Below are 13,215 nucleotides of genomic sequence, written 5' to 3' on the forward strand. Positions count from 1 at the left end.
TGAGTCTTGTGATACCCTTTTTTCCCCTTGGCATCCTATCCGTGTGTGCGCAGTCCTGGCCAGAGTGATTGTAAGCCTTCAGGCCCTCACAGACTCACCCGATGAGGTGTTTCATAACCAGCTGTGTTTATGCGCCCCGTGTGTTTTATTGTATAGACGGATGCATCTGTTGGCAAAGGTAAACACATGGCACCGGACCCCATCTGGTGCCTCTGGCCTCAGGCTATGGTTCACATGGCCCATGCACACTTTGGACTGTCTTGAGCATTCTTTACTCTGCTCATGGCAGTGAGGGACCAAGAGTTGTACCTTAAGTGGCTCTTCCTAAGCTGTTAAGACCCCAATTTCTATTCAGCAAAGTAGGATGTAGAATGTGGTCTCCATCATGCCAACTGACCCAGATGTCCCTTGAATCTATGGTCCTGAGCCCTCCAGCTCCAATCACATAGGCCCTCGAGGTCTGTAGCTATGCCTAAGAAGCTTGCTTAACTTCACCTCTGTGGAGGCTACAGCGTTTGCAGCACACACAAATACATACGTGAGCTATCCTCTGGCAGAGGCGCAGCAGTACTTACGGTTGCAGTCCTCTAGCCTTCCCACATCTGTCCCTCTGGTCTAGGCACCCACTTACCTGTTCACACACGGATGATTACTGGTTGTTACGATGACTGCGGGACAGTGCATTTAGAACTATTTCCCACCACTGCCTCTCACTCCCGTGCTCCTCCAGGGTCTTTCCTTGGCCTTGGCCATGTTGCACTGACCGCCCCTGATTGCGGATGGCCTTTCCCTTCCTCCCCAGTGAATGTGAGTCGCCTTTCTAGCTAGCGGTTTCCTGCCCTTCCCTTCTCTTCCCTGGTGACCCTCAAGTGGCATTTCCCCTGTATAAACCTTTCCTGACGTTTTGCAGTAGTGGTCTCATCCAATAGATGAGGGGCCTTGAAAAATTCTGGGGAAATTCCATACTCTTCTATCTCCATGTCTCCCAAAACGTTTCTGGACCCTCGTCATATATTCTTTTGTGTTGGGCTTACTGCGTTCTGAATGTCACGTCCCCTACGAGATGTTTCTTGGAGCCGTCGTTACTCTTCAACGCTGCATAGTATTCCACTGTGTGGCAACCTCGTTCTTCGGTTCACCCTTTTGGGCTCTGGGATGGTTTCCATCTTTTTTGCTAAGCGAATAGGGCGATGATGATGATGGGCGTGCATGTTATCTAGTCATGTCATGGCTCCATGTCCCTGGAATCTATACCTAGTCGTGGGATCACTGAAATCCTCTGCTATCTCTAACTGTGTAAGGGGGTACCATACCTGCTCCCACAGTGGTGCTGCCACTTCACAAGCCCTGCAGCAGCGTCTGAGGGTTCCGGTCTCTCCACACCCTCTCCAGTATTTCTCATCCCCCATGCCCATCACCTTTCTGGACACAGGCGGTCATGATCTTCCTCCTGAGGAGCTGCTGGTGCATGAGAGCCGTGGACCTTTTAGTTAGCAGACCCACGGTTTGACCACTGTGCCACCAGGATTCACCAGAGACTAGGTCTGGAGCTGGGAAATGCCTGGAGGGCCAGGGGTTGCCGTAGGAAGATTTTACAGCCCAGGAACCACCTAGTCAGACTGGAAGATGCAAACCATTTCTGAACAACCAGAAGGAGTCTAGCAGCAGAGGAGAGGGTGGATTTGAGGGGAGTAAGAATGGGTGTGGGGGATCCAGAAGCCACTGAGGCTATATTCATGAGGGGCAAGGAGGGCCTGAGCTGTGGTAGTGGACCGGGGACAGAGAGGAGGTTGCCGGGAGAGGTGTGGAGGGAAGAGGAGATGCTGGAAGACCAGCTGGAAGGGTGACTCCCCCTCGGTCTCCTTCGCTGGCTGATGAGGACACTGGAACTGGGGCAGAAAGCCTGGGAAAGGGGTTTCTCCAACATTGCCCTGGGGCAATAGTGGATATGCATTGGGTTGCGCTCTGTAAGGTTGGCGGTTCAAAACCACCAGCGGCTCCTGGGGAGAAAGATGGGGCTTGCCACTTCCATGAAGAGTTGCAGGTCTTGGAAACACACAGGAGATGTTCTGCCCTATGGGGGCGCGGTGAGCACGGACTCCAGTAAGGTGGTTTGTTTTGTGGGTTTCCCTTATTTGTGTTTGTCAGAGGCATGCACAGCGGCTGACGGGAAGGTTGACGGTTCAAGTCCACTGAGAGAGAGAATTCGGAAGATATGCCTTGTGACCTGCTTCTGCCAGACCAGCCTTGGACAACCTTCTGGCGCACACAGTCCTACTCTGGCACGCGGCTGACCACGAGTCAGACCAGACTTGACAGCGGCCGGCCTGGCGGCACGTGTGAAAATGCATCATGAAACTATGGTTGGGACCTAGGCTCGTTTTCTGTTGAATGGGAGACTCTTGCCCTCCATATGCGGGCGGGTAGGGACCCCGCCAGGACGAGGGGCAGAGCGCTGTTCTTTCCAACCTCCCAGAAAGCCCATCTGCACCAGTGTCACCTTAGGCATCACGTCCTGAGATGCTTCCCTCCTTCAGCCCCTCACCCCTGACCCTCTGAGTCAGAGGCCAACTAGTTCCGCTTTGGAGGGTGGAGAGGGCTGGGAGGGAGGGGTCCAGATAGGGTCCAGATAGGGTCCGGCTACCACTCCTGACCACTCTGATCTGAGAGTCCCTTCTGCTTAGTGTAGGGCAGGGTTCTCAACCTTCCAATTGCCACGACCCTTTTGACCCTTTAATACAGTTCCTCATGTTGTGGTGAGCCCCCATCATAAAATTATTTTCATGGCTACTTCATCACTGTAATTTTGCTACTGCTATGAATCGGGCGACCCCTGTGAAAGGGTCGAAGACCACTGGTGTAGGGACTGGGGCTCAGGCACTAGGGTCTTTCCCCAGCTCTTTCTTGAAAGAAGACAAGTGAGAAAGACCAGCCCCCCTTCTCTACTGGCGAAGCTCTCCCGCCACAATTTGTGGAAGTCACAGGACTTGTCTGGGGTGCAGTTCACTCTGCTGTAAAATGGACCCCCCTGGTGGTGCATCCATCCCTCCAGCCATTAAGACTGCCCGTGCCACAGGCTCTAAAGCCATGGTTCTCAACCTTCCTCATGCCGCGACCCTTTCATACAGTTCCTCATGGGGTGGTGACCCCCCAACCAAGAAATTATTTTCGTTGCTACTTCATCACTGTCATTTTGCTAGTTATGAATTGGGTGACCCCTGTGAAAGGGTCCTTTGGCCCCCAAAGGGGTGGTGATGGACAGGTTGAGAACTGCTGCTCTAGAGAGAGGCAACCATTCAAAGCACCAGATGACCCTGGGATGGATGGATTGCAACATTTTGCAGCAAATTCAAATTTAAAATAATTCTGAGCCTGGGGCACCTATTCTAATGGGTGTGTGTGAGAGCGTATGGATTGGATTGTGTCCCCACCAAATAGGTCTAAGCAGCCCTGGAGGCACTGTGGGGTAGGCACGGGGCTACTAACTGCAAGGTTGGGGGTTTAAATCCACCAGCTGCTCTGAGGGAGAAAGCTGAGGCTGTCTGCCCCTGTAAAGAAAGACTTCGTCTAGGAAACCCTGTAACAGGGCTGCCATGAGCTCCCTCTAGAGCAACCGCTTTGCTTTAGAAACCAATGGATATAGTTAAGGTGGCTCTTATGCTCCGAATGAAGCCCTGGCTGTCAGTTGTTAAGGGCTTGCTGCCAATCACTAGGCTGGCCGTTCAAACCCACCAGCTGCTCTCCAAGGGAAAGAGGTGGCCATCTGCTTTCCTGAAGATTGACAGGCTCGGAAACCCACAGGGCAGGTCTCCTTGTCCTATGGAGTCACCATGACTCAGAAGGGACCCAACGCAATGCTTCTGTTAATCCTCACCCTCATCATGCAGCAGCCCCCGCGGGGCCGGGGGGAAGCCCAGGGGGCTAACCAAGAGGTCAGTGGTTCAAACCCAGCAGCTGTCCTCTGGGAGGAAGACGAGGCAGCCTGAAGACGAAGACACAGCACAGAAACCCCCCTGGGGCAGTTACAGCCTGTCCTGTAGGGTCCCAGTGAGTCACCGTCGGCTCCAAGGCGACAGGCTGGCTTGAGAGTGAAGCTGGTTAAGCCCTTCGCCGACCTGAAAGGTTGGCAGTTTGAACCCGCCAGCCTCTGTGAGAGAAAGACCTGCTGGCTTGCTTCAAAGCAAACCCTCTGACATGTGCATTACGTGCCAATAGAAGGATTCAACGTGAAAACAAATTAAAAACAAAACCCTAGGGGCCCGCCTCAAGGCCCCTAACAGCAACAGCTCACAGTAGGTGTGGCCTTGTGTGTGTTTTACTTTCATGATGGAAATAAGTGACGCCTCAGGCTAAGCAACGCACTCGGACCTGAACTGATCACCAGCGCCTGGCAACCATGTTCGAAGTCTTTCGAACTCAAGCTCCTGTTGCTTCAAAGGGCGGCCCCTTCTCAGCCTGGCAGGTCTCCTTCTCATTTAAAGGGCAGTTTTGAGATTTATTGCTTGGAAACCTATTCTAGCCTCCTCAGTTGGCCCTCTCCTGTCTGCAGTGCTGTGGTAGTTACATAATCTAGTGTCAATTTGAGGATTAAGAGTGTAGAGGTGGAGTCTAGCCTGTCAATCAGAATATAGCCAAGGAGGTCTCTGTGTGGGCATGACCTGCTCTTGAGGATTCTGGGAACTCCTGTATTCCTCCCTGAGAGATGTTCTACTGACAAGACACATGGCACTGTGCTAACAAACCCATGCCCTGGGAACTGGAGGAGCCACGTGGAGACCCCTGCCAGCACTGAGATGCTTACACCGCCACTGGGTCCACAAGACTTTCTACCCACTGGCTTGTGATCTTCCTGCATTCGACATCATTGCATGTGTTGCATGAGTCTGAAGAGGAATTTATAGACTGGTATCAGACATATGGGCTAATATCGGACTTATGGACTTGATCTGGACTGGACTGTTTTCTTAATATAAAATTACTCTTTACATAAAGCCCTTTCTTATACACGAGTTTCAATGGATTTGTTTCTCTAGTCTACCCAGACTAACACAAATGCCTGCTGGGTAGAGCATCTCTGGGTTACGCTAACTGGTCAGCAATGGCCCATCAGACGGTCCTTCGGGGCACACACAGATGTTCTGCAGCATCACAAACCAGCCGGAAGACCCTGTGCTTATTTCTCTTGAGCGAGCCCTTCCCAGCATCCTTATACTCAGCCTGGAGAAAACCAGGCCTCAGGTTGGTGCTGACGGTGGTGGGGATGGGTAGTGCAGCTGACCTCCCTCCTCTGCGGGGGTCCTGTTTCATGAGACAACACGGCACCATGGTCCCAGTTTGGGAAGCACTGCTGGTTCAGTCCCTTAGGAGCCCGCTGCCACGCTGGAAAAAGTATGTAACTGTTTTTTGCTTCAGGTTTCTCATCTGCAAAACAGGCACAGAGTCCATCTGAAGGCATGACCGTGGCCCCTCTTTTATAGGTGGGGGAATGAGGCCACAGAAGGCCTTCCCTGAGTGGGGGGTGATGGGAAAGCCTGCAAGGGTGGGAGCAGGGTGGTCTGGAGCCTGATGAGGCACAGTTCCCCTCCTGGGGCACCCTCAGAGCCTGCCCGCATGGGTGCGGGCCTCCAAGGGGCGCATCCACAGCAGGCTCCCACCCAGCCCCAAGGTGCTCTCCTACGTTCACCCTGTGAAGCCTTGGGGGCACCATAGCTACAAAGTTGGCGGCTTAAAGCTACCAGCCACTCAGAGGGAGGGAAACGAGGTTGTCTGCTCCCATGAAGATTCACCACCTCCTGAACTCCACGCAGGAGCCCTGGTGGCATGGTGGTTATGTGTGGGGCTGCCATCTGCAGGGTCAGCAGTTAGAAGCTACTAGTTGCTCTGTGGGAGAAAAATGGGGCTTTCTAGTCCAGTAGGGAGTTGCCATTTCAGAAGCCCACAGGGGTGGGCTTCCGGTCCTATAGTCTGGCTATGAAGCCGGCATCAACTTGGTGGCAGTGGGCCTGGTCTGGTGTGTTCTAAGATTCCGACCACCGTGCAGGCTTAGGAAGACACACCAAGCGCAGTTTCTTTGTGGAGCGGGTCGGAGCAACCCCACTGTCAACTTGTAAACACTTCTCTGGGTGCAGTGCAGGAAAGGAAGTGGAATGGGGAGACCATCCCAGGGCTAACTACTGGGGCAGCTTGGCGCTGTCAGGGTAAGCACTGGACTGCTAACTTCCAGGTCTGGAGTTCGAACCCACCAGGCGCTCTGCGGGAGAGAGATGAGGCTGGCTGCTTCCATAAAGATGGAGTCTCTGAAGCTCTGTGCAGGGCCACTATGAGCCAGCACGGACTCAGGACAGCCAGTGCCCCTAGCATGCTGGTCTGGCCTCCATTGTTCCATTGTTCCCTTAGCTGGGCACCGAAACCAAAAGTACCATAACGGGCTGTAGAAGAAAAGAGAGCCCAGGTGACATCGTGGATGGAAGACTCGGTGGTGGGCTGCCAATCACAAGGTCAGTAGTTTTAACCCACTAGCCGGCCTTCGGGAGAAAGCTGGGACGATGCTATTGGTGGGTGGAGATTTCTCTTTGTGTCGATTAGATCAAGTTGGCTGATTGTGTTGAGGTCTTCCGAGTCATTAATGACACAAGGTCAGTGGTTTGAAACCACCAGCCACTCTCGAGGAGAAAGGCTAGGCTTTCTATGCCCTTTGAGTTACAGTCCCGTTCACTCACGGGTCTACTTGTCCCAGAGGGCGGCTAGGAGTCGGAATCGCCTTGGTGGCAGGGAGGAGTAGGGAGTGCGGCAAACCATCCACGTGCCAACTGCCTGGGGGCAAAGTTTGAGCACACCCAGCAGCTCATCGGAAGAAAGACCCCACGATCTGCCTCGGAAAACCCAGCCATTGAAAACCCCTCAGCACTCTCCTGCCTGCAGGGTCACTCCATTCAGTCGCCCAAGGGTTAGCAGGCCAGGGCAGGAAGGGCTGGCTGCAGTCTGCTCTGACCTCACCAGGGGGCACCCGTGGCCACAGGACCGCGACGCCTGGCCCAGGTGGCAAGGCAGGCTTGGGCCGGCAGGTGGCAGTGCCTTTCCAAGGCTCAAGTTAGGGCCAAGCCCCCCGTCGCTTGGGAGGGAGAAAAACAAAAAGGAAAATCCCCACCCCTTTAACACCCAGCTCCCACTTGTCCTGGGAGAGTCCTCCAAGAGGGTCTCCCTGACCCACCGATCCAGATCAGGCTTCCTCTTCTGTTCAAGCCTCACTGGGGTAAAAAAAAAAATCATCACGGGGTCACATGGTATGTGTTATCTGGTTCCTGCACAGCCCCCGTCAGGGCAGGGCTTGTCTTCCTGGTTGTATCCCAGCACTAGCTCAGTGCTTTAAACAGCCGGAGTCCCAGAGAGGGGCTATCCAAGCGCTTCCGGGGTGCAGGTCAGGGAGCCACGCCCAGCACCCAGCGTAGTTTGCATGGGGCAAACAGAGCTGAAACTGGAGTCACCTGATGCAGAGATGGCTCAGGAACGAACGGACTGACCCTCTCTGCAGCCTCCACACAGGAGGAGGGGGGTGTCTGCTCTCTAGGGAGTGGGGTGGCTGCTGGAGGGGATCAGGGGGCATGGCCACGGATAGGTGGTTTTTTGGGGCCCTGAGGATGCTGGAGGGATTGTGTCACCAGGTCTCCTTCCCTCTGAGGCCCAAGGACCCACAGAGGCACCTGCCCCCCACCCAACCCCTCCACACCAGGGTGCCAGAGAGGATATGAATATAGATTTTAATCATTGTGCTGCTGCTATTGATCAGAGTGCAGTTCATCCATTGGTGGTGGATTCTGATGCCACAGTGTGAATGCGGGAAGGTATCACAGGGACCACACTCTGGGAAATGTCAGGGACAAAGGCCAGGCTTCTACAGGGAGCAGGAGGCAGGAGAAGAGAAGCGAGGAGAGAAGGGGCGCAGGCCCTGGCAGGGAGCCTGCTCCTTCCCATCATCACATTCCCATCAGGACCAGGGGCCAGGAGAACCCCACTTCCCTCCCAATTCAGCAGCCTCTGGCTCCCAAGTCCTGCTGTGTAGATGGGGTCCTGGGCAGGCCGGTCTCGGACTACCACACAGGGGATGGACAGAGACCAAAGGGGAGGAAAGAAAACCTCAGACTAGCTCAGAGCTGGACAAAGGGCAGTGACAGCAACTCAGCCTGCAGGCCAACAACGCCCTCCCTCCTTCCTGTCCCGGAGCTTGGGGGGAGGTGGGTCTTGGGTAACTCAAGAGGTGGAGGGGGGGGGGTTCCAAGAAGGGGGTGCTGGGAGAGACCCCTGGGTCTTTCTGGGCCTGAGCAATAATGGGGCCTCTCCCCAGGAGATAGCTGAGCTCTACCCTGGGGCTGGTGGAGTTGCCTGCACTCTTGATGACTTTCTGGGACTCAAAGGAAAGGGACAGCTCCTAGAGGCCCAGGGCCTGGCCCAGGGGCTGCTGACCGGAGCTGGCACCCTGGGAAGTGGCCTAGCCTGCTTTGAAGCGACCACTGCTCACGTCCAGAGGGTGATGCAAACCAGGGAAAGGTGCTCGGCTGGGGCAGCTAGGCGTCCGAGACACACAGGGCTTCCACGGCGTCGCTCAGACCCTGGTTGACACCCCCAACAGCCAGGAGACAGTTCTTGAGGACAATGCTGGAGCAGGCACAGCGGGGTGTAGGCATGGTAGGGAGAGGCTCCCACTTGTTCTTCCCCGGGTGGAACGCCTCTGCTGTCTCCAGGACTGTGGGCTGGTTCCCTGAAAGCACCAGGGGGATCCAAGCATAATGGGAGGCCACCGCCCTGACCCCCCACCCCTACCCCCTCGCACTTCATGTCTGGGGCTGCAGGATTGTTCCTGCTTCCCCCGCCCGCCCGCCCACCCCACCCTCTCCCAGCCTTTCCATCTTCTTCAGACTCAGCTTCCTTCTCTCCAACCGGCTTCTCCCAGGAGTCCCTGAGTGGTACCAATGGTTAAAGGCTTGGCTACAGCCATGTGACTAGGGGTTCGGATCCAAGAGGCACCTCAGAAGAAAGGCCTGGCAGTCTACTTCCCAAAACATCAGCCCCTGAAAACCCTGTGGAGTTCAAGTCTACTCTGACACACAGGTCACCCCACAGGTCAGACACACCTCTGAAGTGTGCAGGCCTGGACAGGGGACTCATTGATGGCTATGCCGGCTGCTTTCCCAGAAGTGTCTGGAGCGCCTCTCCCTGACTTTTCATAAGAAAGTTGCCCACATGGTCCCGCTCAGTTTGGGCGCCTTTCTGGCTGGGGTGCAGTGGGAGAACCCCCACACTAAGCACTCTCTGGATGTGTGGGAGCGCTGTGGCCTTGCTCGCTGTCCCCGTATCTGACGTTAAGACTGTCGTCCTTACAGTCATCTGTCATGGGGGTTAGTTTATCAAATCCCTGTCTCCTCAGAATAGCTCTACGGATGGCTTTCTTGGTCCACACTGGAGCTGGGTAGCCAAAGAAGAGGTGGGAGGATAATCCCCTCCACGCTGTGTTTCAGGCCCCAGGTATTGATGTTCAGCCAGCCTGATGACTTACTAGCTAGCAGTCTGTCCCGTAGGCTCTCCGGGCATCAGTTTCCCTCTTGTAAGAGGGCAGAAAGCCCTTGGGGCCCCTATGAGATGGAGCCTGGGTGAGTGGCATGAGGTCTCCGGAACCAGAGGGCAGGCGGTACAGAAAGTCAAGGTTTGCTATCCCCCAGGACCACAATGCAGGCCAGCCTGGCGGGGAGCGCCCCCCTTACCCAGTCCCCCGGCCACGACGATCCGGCCACTCAGAGAGCCAGCCACAAAGTCTGCCCGCTGCTTCTTGAGGAAGAAGGAGCGTTCCACCTTCAGCCATCCCCCTGCAGGTCGGGTGAGGGAGGGAGAAGAAAAGAGGGCTCGATGCTGACCACTCCCACCCGTACAGACTGAGCTCCAGCAGGGCGCCCCCTGGGGCTGCCTCTGTGCCATCAGGGCACACATGTGGCACTGCCAGACACTTGAATGACATATCTCCATGGCCTCCCCTCTCTCCGCCGCCTGCCACCATGGCCGCCAGCAAGGAAACACCTTGTTCCGCCTCCGGAGGGTCTGACTTGCAGGTGCAAAGCTGGAGAAGACACTAGGCTTGAGGCAGCAAGCACTGGAGTGGGGATCCTTCAGCAAAGGGCAGGGAATCCGGGTCCCCGCTGCACTCTGCCCCTGGATGGGTCTTCTCATAAAGAAAACAACAAGCAGGTGAAACCAGTTGCCTCAATTGGACTCCGACTCCTGGGAACCATGTGGATCTGAGTAGGACTGTGCTCCACAGGGTGTCTGTAGAGAGAGCCTTTCTTCTGGGTCCCGAGCGGCGGACTCAAACCAACGGCTTACTAGTTAGCTGCCAGGCGAGTGCATACTTATTTGCACCAAAAAACAGATAGAAGCCACCAAACATATGAACCCCAAGAATGGCCTGAGTAACGTGGCTTCAGCAGACGCGCCCCGGCTTGGTAAGTGGCCCTCAGCACTTTCTCAAGCACATGGCAGATGGGTGGGTCCACCGGACGATGGATGGGATGGGGGCCAGGCACGGGGACTGGCCAGAGAGGCAGGGGGCAACCAGAGGCTGGATGAAGCGCCCTGAGTGAGCTACTCACCCTGCTCCACGTCGAACACGTCCATGGTCCGCAGGAACTTGGGCTGCCGGTAGAGCCGGCCCTGCCGCAGGCCTCCCAGGCTATACAGGCGGTTGTTCAGGGTCACAAAGCTGGAGAAGGCCCGCTTACTAGGGATGTTAGGAAACTTGGTCCAGGAGCGCGTCTCGATGTCAAAGACCTCAAAGGCGTTGATCGCATACTTGGACTGCCGTCCCCCTGGAGGTCAGAGCAGGTGGGGGTGGCCAGAAGAGTCAGTTCCTTGTGGGGTCTTTCCCGCTGACTGCTACCCGATCCTACAGGAAGCTCCCTATTCAGGGGGGCCCAGGGTCGGGGCAAGGGATCAACCCACCAGCATGGCTTCCCATCAGAACTGACCCAAGGAAGGGAAGTTGCCGGGGGTGGGGGATGTGGATGGATGGGGCAGTGTGGGACAGATGGTGTGGGACGGATCACCCATCCTTACCCAACACATAGATCTTGGAACCTCGGAGGAAGGAGGTGGCAGCGTATCTCGGGGTGGGCATGGGGGCTAGGGACACCCACATGTCCTTGAGCATGTCATAGTGCTGGAGGTGGTTGTGGGGACGGAGGTCCAGGCCCATGCCACCTGCAGCGTACACGCGGTAATCTACGGAGAAAAGTCACACACAACCCCCAGCTCAGCTCACACATCCCATGGCTATGAATCAGGCCCACCAAGACCCACCACCTACCACGGCCAGGCTCAGTTAACCTGGGAGCCCCAGCACGGAGGCGGTGCCAAGTCATCTGTCTACCTATGTTTTAGGAAGTCCACGGAGAGATGGGAAGAAAAGATAATGACATTTTCCCATGAACTTTTGGAAGTCCTCCCAGGGACTAGCACTTCACAGAACACATGGTGAGGATAAAAGGTGTAGACACAGACAAAGCACCTATGGCCAGGACTCACAGGTGATGTATTGAAGTCTAAGGAGAAAGGGCTTTCTATTCTTGTAAAGAGTTACATTTCAGGAACCCACAGGGGTAGTTCTGTGCTGTCCTGTAGGATGCCATGAGTCGGGGTTGACTCGAAGGCAGTAGAAATTGTTTGATTTTGGATTGGGGAGAAAGAAGTCCTCCGTTCCTCTTTCCTCCTCCAGGTCTTCATACCTCCTGCCCTTTCTTACTGGAAGGTCATAGAGGCCCCGCTGGCCACCCTGTGCAGAGGGATTCTGGACTCCGGCTTCTCTCTGATCACCTTCACAGTTCAGACTCAGGCTCCTCAGGTAAGGACCAGATCTTCTGTGTCTTTCCTGCCTCCTCAGGGCCTAGCTCTGGGCCAGCACCAGAGCAAAAACTCAAGAAGTAGGGTTTCTGACCAACGTACTCAGAGCAGGCAGCTCTGTAAGGAGAGGAGGGTCAGAGGGAAGGTGGCATCCCCCTGCAAGCCTCAAGCCTGTGCTGCCCATTTAATGTGTCCGAGCAGGGGACCAGCGGACTCCAGCTGGACAATTTCCCATAAGACCCTTTGTTTTAGCAGGAGAGAAAGGAACAAGTGGCGTGTCCACCTGAAAGGTCCTGTGCTCCTGTGCTCAGACACTTGCAGGGTCTGAGAACCAGGGCAAGATGCCTCGGGGCGCATGACTCCCAGGAACATTTCAGTCTCCACTCAGATCTGTCTTTCTGAGTCTAGGTGTGAGGAGGCTGAAGGGGGGGGAGTGGGCAGAGGGATGGGGTCCTGGAAGCCCTTCCAGTGAGTGTGGTCTAGTGATGGTTCAAAGATGGAGTGAATGTCCCTCTGTAAGCTGCTCCACCTTCTCTCTCAGGTGGAGGGCTGAGGGATAGTAAGGAGGGGGCCAGCCCTAGGACCCTGAGAGGTGCTTGGAGGGCTGGCAGTGGCAAGACAGATTTCAGGGGATGGGGTGCCTGTGAGAAGGAGATACCACCTTCACCCTGCTTAAGGTCTGCACTGAGCCTCACAGTGCATAAACACCTCCCTCTCTGGCCTAAGCCAGGCCAGCAAGCCAGGAGGCGCCTGGCGCAGTGGAGTTCTAGCATCAGATGGAATTAGACATTTTACCTCTCTGAGTCTCAGTTTACCCATCTGTGCAATGAGGCTGGGAAAGCTCTAGTTTTAATGCCTATTGTGATGATGGAAGGGAATCAAATAGTGGGTCCCCCCAAACCAGAGCTGATTCCCATCCCCTTCCCTGTGCCCCTCACCCCCGCCCCTACCCTCAGCGACCCTCCTTGGCCCCACTCGCCTTTGGCTGTGACGGAAATGCCCATGGCCGCCTCACGGAGCACGCTCCTCCTCTTCCACTTGCCTTCATCGATGTTGTACATCTCCACGACCTTCAGGGGCAGCTGGCTGGTGCCCACACCTCCGATCACCATGATCCTCTTCCCCAGCGCGGTGACGGCCACGCCGGCCCGGGCCGTGGGCAAGGGCGGTAGGGCGGTCCACTGGTCCGCCTCCGGGGAGTAGACCTCGAAGCAGTCCATGGGGACACCGTTGTCGTCACATCCACCGATGGCATAGACCTGCCCCCCGGTCTCCAGCAGGGCGCAGTACACCCGGCGGCTGGGCAGCGGCGCCAGGCGCTTCCACTGGAAGTCC

The 13,215-nt window shown here is 55.8% G+C and overlaps 1 protein-coding gene across 1 annotated transcript; it reads right to left on the reverse strand.

The window, feature by feature from the left end:
* Nucleotides 1–7,743: 7,743 nt before the first annotated feature.
* KLHDC8A (kelch domain containing 8A) lies at nt 7,744–13,214 on the reverse strand (the record flags this gene model as incomplete). Its single annotated transcript, XM_004700113.2, has 5 exons — nt 7,744–8,755; nt 9,756–9,857; nt 10,635–10,850; nt 11,098–11,262; nt 12,860–13,214. Coding segments are annotated over 5 exons (1,032 nt in total), but the record flags the coding sequence as incomplete, so codon positions are not given.
* Between the last annotated feature and the right edge of the window lies 1 nt (nt 13,215).

This window comes from Echinops telfairi, unplaced genomic scaffold, assembly GCF_000313985.2.
Source record: "Echinops telfairi isolate 266 unplaced genomic scaffold, ASM31398v2 ScPeMD7_7424;HRSCAF=8462, whole genome shotgun sequence".
In the NCBI taxonomy this organism is placed as follows: Eukaryota; Metazoa; Chordata; class Mammalia; order Afrosoricida; family Tenrecidae; genus Echinops; species Echinops telfairi.